At 37.9% G+C, this 7,895-nt stretch overlaps 1 protein-coding gene across 1 annotated transcript in view; it reads left to right on the top strand.

The window, feature by feature from the left end:
• The window catches only part of LOC107717267 (uncharacterized), a 16,089-nt gene extending 10,038 nt beyond the window's left edge, over positions 1-6,051 (top strand). The window contains exons 10-21 of the mRNA XM_016523949.1: positions 366-499; positions 755-880; positions 1,064-1,253; positions 1,332-1,397; positions 1,490-1,630; positions 1,711-1,770; positions 3,035-3,151; positions 3,443-3,594; positions 4,465-4,551; positions 4,785-4,931; positions 5,037-5,195; positions 5,356-6,051. Of these exons, the coding sequence (XP_016379435.1) occupies positions 366-499; positions 755-880; positions 1,064-1,253; positions 1,332-1,397; positions 1,490-1,630; positions 1,711-1,770; positions 3,035-3,151; positions 3,443-3,594; positions 4,465-4,551; positions 4,785-4,931; positions 5,037-5,195; positions 5,356-5,514 (1,538 nt within the window). The 3' untranslated portion in view covers positions 5,515-6,051. The remainder of the gene's footprint in view (positions 1-365; positions 500-754; positions 881-1,063; positions 1,254-1,331; positions 1,398-1,489; positions 1,631-1,710; positions 1,771-3,034; positions 3,152-3,442; positions 3,595-4,464; positions 4,552-4,784; positions 4,932-5,036; positions 5,196-5,355) is intronic.
• Positions 6,052-7,895: the final 1,844 nt, after the last annotated feature.

Here is a 7,895-nt window from a genome sequence, read left to right on the forward strand (position 1 = left end):
TGCTACGTGTACTGCATTAAGCTAACTGAGACTTGTTATAACACTTGCATATCATTGCTCTTTTCTTGATTTTGATTGCTTCTATTGTCCTCATTTGTAAGTCGCTTTGGATAAAAGCGTCTGCTAAATGTCTAAATGTAAATGTAAAATGTAAATTAATTAGCCATCAGTTTTCCAAAATTTAACATAGTTACATATTGCATTGCGAGTTTGTTGGCTTAACAGAGGTGACTATTAACTATCACTGTTTGGAAAAAAGTTTTGTCCTCAATTTTGTTTCAGATAACAGCTTTAGGGTTTGGAATGACAAGATAGTGAATAAGTAATGACAAAGTTTTCATCTCGGTGTGAACTTTTTCTTTAAGGAGACGAGGAGGAGTGGGAGCAGCAGTGTTACTGGCACACCGAGCTTAAGGCCGTGCTGAACCGAGTGAGTGTGTCCATGGAGAGACTGCAGAGGGACCGGGATCAGCTGTCGGCACAGGAAACACAGCATCTGGTCAGCTTGTTTTCACATTGAAACATAAAAACACACTCTCACCCTCAGACAGAAAGATACAATGCTGACAACAGTCTGTTGAGCTCATTACTACTTCGTTAAACAGCTGAATGAACAGATCAATACATTGGAAGTTTGATATCCTTCGCATGACTATTGGTGCGATCGCCAACATTCTGGCTTTGCACTGTCCATTTTCCAGTTTGATGGAGTGTGGTCTGGGATGAATAACACAGTGTCTTTTGATTCTCACAGGATGGGAAACTGAGGGAGAAGGATCTGTGGGAGCAATTAATGCAGAGACAAGCAGAGCTGGATGCTGCACTTTCGTCTCTCCACTGTGCTCGTCAGGTCTGCCAGCTGCGTGCTGACATTGCGCAGGTAACACGTGCCGGAGGCCAGACGTGCAATATAGGCTCATGACACTGACTGATAATTGTTTAGTAATGTCCTTGGTTTACCTTAGAGCCGTTTGGTATCTATTTGGGACAATTAGGAACGCTTTAGCAGACTTTATTCCACCTTTTCCCCTGACAGTCTACTGAATTGATTCTTTTCCTCTAGTCTTTGGTTTCTGGCACATTCTGGTATAAGGATTTTGGCGTGCTGCAGCCCAAGGCTGTGAGAAACCCTCTGAAAGTAATAGCCATGACTCAGCAGAAAATCCTTCCTCTGCTTGAACGACTTATTCAGCTGTTGGAGGAAACCAAAGCACTTGGCCAGTCGACCAGCACACAGCGGCAGCAGAGCTCTGGTACAATAACCTAATTTATGCCTTATTACAGAAAAGTTAATCATGCTTTTGTTTCAGTTGCAAAATGTTTCTCAAAAGGGAAGCAGGCGTTCGGGCGAGACAGCGCTTCCAGAGCGTGGACCGAATCTGTGTCTGTTGTGAAAGGTATTTTTCAATGTACAAAACAATAAATAGTGAGATTCTGGTTGTCAGCCTGTAGAATTTCACCGCTGTGTTTGTGTCTCCTGCTGCTCTAGGTGTCTCAACTCAGTCCTTTAAAGATCAAATGAAGGCTCAGTCTTCAAGTGAACAGAATGCCACGGTGCCCTCTCTTCCTCTGTCAAACCCATCTTACACTCAGAAAAGCCAGGAAAAAACACAGCTGAACCACAGCCAGGGTGAGGGTGTCTTAAGTCAGAGATGTTACCAGCATCCTCATTTCAGATCACAACATGATGTTCTCTCTTGTTCCATTCAGATGTCCAATCTCTCCAGGAACCTGGTCTGTCCGCACACATCAGTATCCCACAGCTAGCAGGTCAGAGCGTTTTACCTGAGAGCTTTGAGCTGAACCAGTGTATGTTTATGACTCATAGGTTCTTTTAACCATGGAGGTCACATTTGAACCACAGGAGCACACTGATGCAAAAACGTGATTTGTTACATTGCTTTAACACATGACTCAAGGTGTTATTGGGGCTATTAGCATGTTTTCTAAGGCAGCCATCACAATTTATATACTTATGGTGTATATATTATACTTGGGTACTATAATAATTTTGTTTCCTATACTTGCTTACACTTAGAGTATGTTCACATCCCTAATACTAGGTTTTAAACTTCAGTAATTGCACCATTTGTCAGTGTTGTAGTACTCAAGTCTGGACACGATTGGACTCAGATTCAAGTCCATCTCAAGTCTGATTCTAAGACCATATTTTTTATGACAAGTCGAGAACAGCTCATTTGAGTCCAAGTCCAAGCCGGGTCCAAATGCTCCTGATAGTTTTGGACTGGGACTTGAGACTGAGTCTGGTCGTGTCCAGACTTGATTACTGCAATGCTGCCATTTTTTTCTACAGACATGAATTATACCTTAAATCGTGCTGTTTATTGGGGAGCAGTGCATTCTTACTTTTTCAAAGCATTCAGACTTGAGGTGTGGTCACATGTACAGTACTGTTGTTCGGCCAGTTTTCAGACGTAAAATCCAATCATTTCAATAGTAATCCAGGGCGAAAGATTTCCCCATGCAGATTGTGCGGGTTCAGGTTATTCACACTGATTCGCCATGTTGACCAAAAGAAAGCTGGTTTCTGGTTAAACTGTGTTTGTACATAAACTACACTATTGACAATAGACAATTAACCTTCTTTTGCTGCGAATTCCAATTTTTGAGTGCAGAAAAATGACCCCCAAAACAAACATTGAAAAAAGGAGTCATTTCTAGGGCCAGAGTATTAGTATTAGATAGGGATGTAACGATTCACTCAACTCACAATTCGATTCGATTCGATTCACGATTTTTAATTTTTTTTTAACAAAATTAGATTTAAGACAAATTATAAATTAAATGTGTCCTTGGCAACATACTAAAAACCACTCAGAACGTGTTAGGAACCACATTTTAGTAACTTAGCATTATGATGGCAAATTTTGAGCTGGAAAGAACCACTCACATTTTCTTCAGAAAATCTAAAAAAAATAAGTATAAGTAAATGCTAAGAAACATGACAGCAATAAAACAATTTTTATGTGATTTTCCTGTTTTGGTATTCTGTATTTGTGTTATGGTGTTGCAGAGGAAGACTGGTCCAGACTAGTAGCACTATCTCCTCTCTTCCAGCTGATGAAGGAAGTGGAGCAACAGCTCAGGGATAGTGCCAGAGATAGAGGCCTTCTCAAGATCCATCCTTCGGGTCAGGCTCTAATTATCACCACTGAAGCGTGCAATCTGAACTCATCAGAACTGCAAAGTCATTAGTGTAGCAACAGATGACTTAAAGCCATGAAAAACATCATGTACATGTCAGTGTGGGAATATAACTGGAGCTTTATTTTTAGCAGCTTCTTAAGGTTAAGGGGCTGTGTTATGATGTAATTAATTAACAGCTTTATTTTTTGTTAAAGTTCGCAAAGATGCAGAGTGATCAAAGTCTGACACCAAAGTCTAACACCATTAAATGGTGTGTGTTTGTACATGCATTCAGGTGCAGGCCAGTCATTCATGGATTTCATGGATGCCCAGTGGGAGTGTGAGGGAGAGCTGATTCAAGTGAGCTCTGAAACCCTCAACCCACGACAGCTTCTGCTCTACCAGCATGGACAGTTTCTCCTCCAGCACCTTCACTTACATAAAATGGTCTGGATCCGTCTGTCTTTTTCTCCCTTGCTATTATGTTCTCATAGACAGTGTTGGGAGTAACTAACGAAATGTAACTACAATACTGACTCAACTACATGTTTAAGTAGCGTGACAAAAAACATTAGATCTTTTAACAAGGTGATGGGTTGCATATGCATCTTAGTTTTAATTGGTTAGATAGATTATTTAAATGTACCAGTTGAAAAAAAAATCATTTGAGTTCCTGCATTGATAGTTATGTGACATTTTACGATTTCTTTTTCTAAAGGGATATACAAAATAATATTATGTGAAGTATTTTTTACAACAGTTATAGAAAATAATCTAATATTTGGTTAATTAATGTTCATCAAATTATTTATTGATATAATTTATATAAATTATGTTTTTTTTTAAAATTGGTATTTAATATAAATGAATCAGTTCTAATGCTGTCACCTTTATTGAGTGTTTTTGTGGCAGATAAATACTGCTGAGAATATGCACTTTTTTAAAAATGTTTTTGAAAGAAGTCTCTTATGCTTACAATACCTGGATGTGTTTATTTGATCAAACATACAGTAAAAACAATAATATTGTTAAATATTATTACAGTTTGAAATAACTCTTTACTATTTGAACTTACTGTAAATGTATTCCTGTGATGGCAAAGCTGAATTTTCAGCAGCCATTACTCCAGAAACCGTGATATATTTTTTCAAGATTCTTTGATGAATTATATGTCTTTACTGTCACTTTTGATCAGTGTAATGTGTCCTTGTTGAACAAAAGTATTAATTTCTTTTTTTTTTTTTTCAATCTTACTGACTCCAAACTTACACGCAAACAGCCGTAAGTGTATTCACAGCTTTGATTTCTTCATTCTAGATACCAGCAGTAACCCTTCAACTGGCTTCTACTCTTCCTTTCAACGACTACCATAACAATGCTTTCCGCAACTCTTTCTATTATCAGGTATCTAGGCGCTTAGGCATGTTTGTATTGAACCAGCTATAAAAAGAAAGAAAAGTTATTAATAATTTACCAGACTTTGAGAAGTGATAATTAGCACCACATTCTCTGTGATATAATTGGTCTCATGGCTAGTTCGGTTGCACTAAGGTGTGAGTGATAATTAATTCATGTTAAGCATACTTAGTGCTCTGTCATACAAACCCCTGTGCACTTAGCAGTTCCTATGTTTTCAGGAGGGACAGAAGACTCTGTTTGTTCGCAGTCAGAGATTGCAATCGGTGGGTGGCCTCTCTCTGCTGCTAATGCACTGTGCTGCACACATTTCCACCGGCCAGATGAGGACCGACACCATTCCTGCCTTTCAAAGAGCCTTCTTCAAGGTGCTATAAGTAACCACTCCACACCAACCCAGCTTGAACAAACCAAGAATGGATTGTGCTAATAGAGTCTTTCTTATTGACATAATGTCCTGTCCCCATTTCCAGGTTTTACAGGTGGGCCTAAGTGAGCTGTTCCATGCCAGACTGGGACAAACTGATAGTCCAGATGATGAGAGGCTGAAAGATTTGGCGTCTGACGCAGCTCTCAATGGTCTTCTACTGGAAAGAGTCCAGAAGCCAAGTCCTGGGATTTTTTCAGAGCATGTAAGTTTGATTTATTTCGCCATATTCGCCCCTCGTGTTCTCAGTAGCTGTTGCCAAGTAATTCAAAGGGATGTAACAGATGCCGTAGGATCAGATTGATGTGGCTGAAGTAATACATGTCGGAGTTTGAGATTACGGATGTGTGCTGTTTTCTGGGCAGGACGTTTTGGGACGTCTGCGCAAATACAGAGAGGCTTCAGTGTTCCGCCAGGTCGAGAGTCTACTAAAAGAGTCTCCTAAGAGCCTGGAGATCAACCACCTCAACACTGACCCGTCACTCAATGACGACCCAGAAAGCCAAGACGCTGCTCCTCCATGAACTGACATTTTAACTTTGAACAGTGCTGCCTTTCTGACAGTGATGAATCCAGCTTTCAAAGGTGTGTTATATGCTGTGAGGCAGCTGATGGCCTTATCGTCTTGGATGGTAAAGGCCCCTGGACCAGGTTAGAGCATCTAGTTTTGCTTCCGGTGGTGACCCAGCACAGCTAGAAATCTACTTTCTTGTACAAAGTTGAAAAAATGGCACTAAGAAAAAACATTAAAATGTGCAATATTTCCATGAATTGCATAGGCCCAACAAGCAAACCTCTATTTAATCCAGTTTTAATGTAGTTTTCGAGAATAAAGGCATGTTACAGAATTTGACCATGTTGGTATCTACCTAATCTGACTAGCTTCTACCAAATGACACAAATTTGCACCAAAATACCATACAGTTTGATTGGACGCACAACCTCAGGGTGCAATTTCTTAAGAAAAAACTAAACAATACAGGGGGTAGTGAAAATAATGAATATAATTGAATGAAAATATAATCTTAAAATTTTAAGAAATAAATTTAGACAATGTACAAATACGGTGTCATACAAAATGAAAAGTCACATAAAATGAACAGTAGAAATAAAGAGAAAAAAATTTAACAGAATGAACTAAATTAAATTGATCAATTACCTTATTGACTATAAATTTATGATTATAAATTTGCTCAAATAGCAAAAGAAAAAAATCCAATATAGCGTTTTCACGCCTTTCCAAAAGAAGAGAGAAAGATGTCAAATTTACTGTATTTACTTTATCTTTACATTTTTAAACATGAGCATATATACTGTATATATATATATATATATATATATATATATATATATATATATAACCTTGCTAGATTTACGAAGTTAATAACTGTGGAAATTCTGTGGAATGGGACCATATAATTATATGATTTATTGCATTTAATTTATTTGTGTTTAGAACCGTCATTTCCCGCTGTCTACGACTGTATCAAACAGACCCAGTAGTTAAGACTCATTGTATTAGATTATGACTCAAATAAAAAGAAAGACAAGCATTTGCAGAATATATAGCGAAATAATGGCCTGAGCTTTGAGTTTAAAATAGATTTAACAAAGCAGAATGCTCAGGGCAAAATTATAATGATGACATTTTAAAGCAGCAACACATAAACTAGCTCTATCTTGTTCTGTTTACTATAAGAGTACAAGACAGTTCATCTACACCTCTCGGGTGTCTCAGAATGCAACTTTAACAGTCTTGTTTACCAAATACTTATACACATATGTAAGATTGCACTCATTGTTTTGTCTTGCACTGTCTTGTTTGATTGTATTTTATTTATTTATAGTGGTGTTTTTCTGCTATTCACATTTGATACAGCTGCTATTTTGTGCCTGAATGTCCCTCTAGGGATCAATAAAGTTTGTTTATCTAGAGCAGTGATCTTCACTATTTTTTTCACGAGAGCCGCACTTATAGGACAAAGTTAATAGGAGAGCCACTTTTACTGCAAAGTATGAAAAGTTACATCCAGTCGTAAATAGCATGTCTGCTTCTCAATCTGTCATCCCTGAACATACAATATGCAATGCAATACAAAGGGGTTTATTTTTAAAAGTTATTTTTTATTAAAGTTATTTGCTTCTACATTAGCCCATCATGTATCAAACCATAAGAGCACATTCGGCGTTAAGAGCTGGAAAGATTGCCAAAACAACTCCGCAGTGAGTCAATGTCATGGACGTAAGGGCAGAGCAAGTTTAAATATCTTTCTAGTCTATATTTCCATCTTGTAATTCCGCTGTTTTGGGTATTTTTAAAATATAAATTATTTGTAATAGAGCAGACACTGACTGTTGTTCATGTATTTATGTTCTCATTTAGCGAGACAGCAGACGCTGAAAACACTGCACACTTCAGTATGTGTGTAGTAAATGAAACCACGCGTCTGTGCCATTCATTCATAAAGAGACATGCAGGATTCATATTTAAATTATTTAAATGCAGCTTAAAATTTACAGATACCAGTCAATATTGCGATTTGATTTAAGTGTAATGACCTACATGACCTACTTTCACCCAAACTTTGACAAATTCCGTGACATTCCGCGTTATACAGTAAATTCTGTTTTTATGACTGGATTCCGCAATTCCGTCCGCGTTTTCCGCATCGCAGAAATCATAGGGCCATAATTATAATGTGTTCTATTGTCTTTTGTCGCGTCACACCACGACGCTTGTGTCCAGTGTAGACACGGTGTGAGTTTTTATAATGGCTTAGACATAGTCCTGCTTGTTTTTAATGTTTTTATTAAATATCTGTATTGATCATATCATCGCATTATTTACTGCCATCTGCCATGCGAGCCACGCAATGAGTAACACTGATCTATCCTATATAACGTT

This window comes from Sinocyclocheilus rhinocerous, unplaced genomic scaffold (assembly GCF_001515625.1).
Source record: "Sinocyclocheilus rhinocerous isolate Xijiao unplaced genomic scaffold, SAMN03320098_v1.1 scaffold1893, whole genome shotgun sequence".
In the NCBI taxonomy this organism is placed as follows: domain Eukaryota; kingdom Metazoa; phylum Chordata; class Actinopteri; order Cypriniformes; family Cyprinidae; genus Sinocyclocheilus; species Sinocyclocheilus rhinocerous.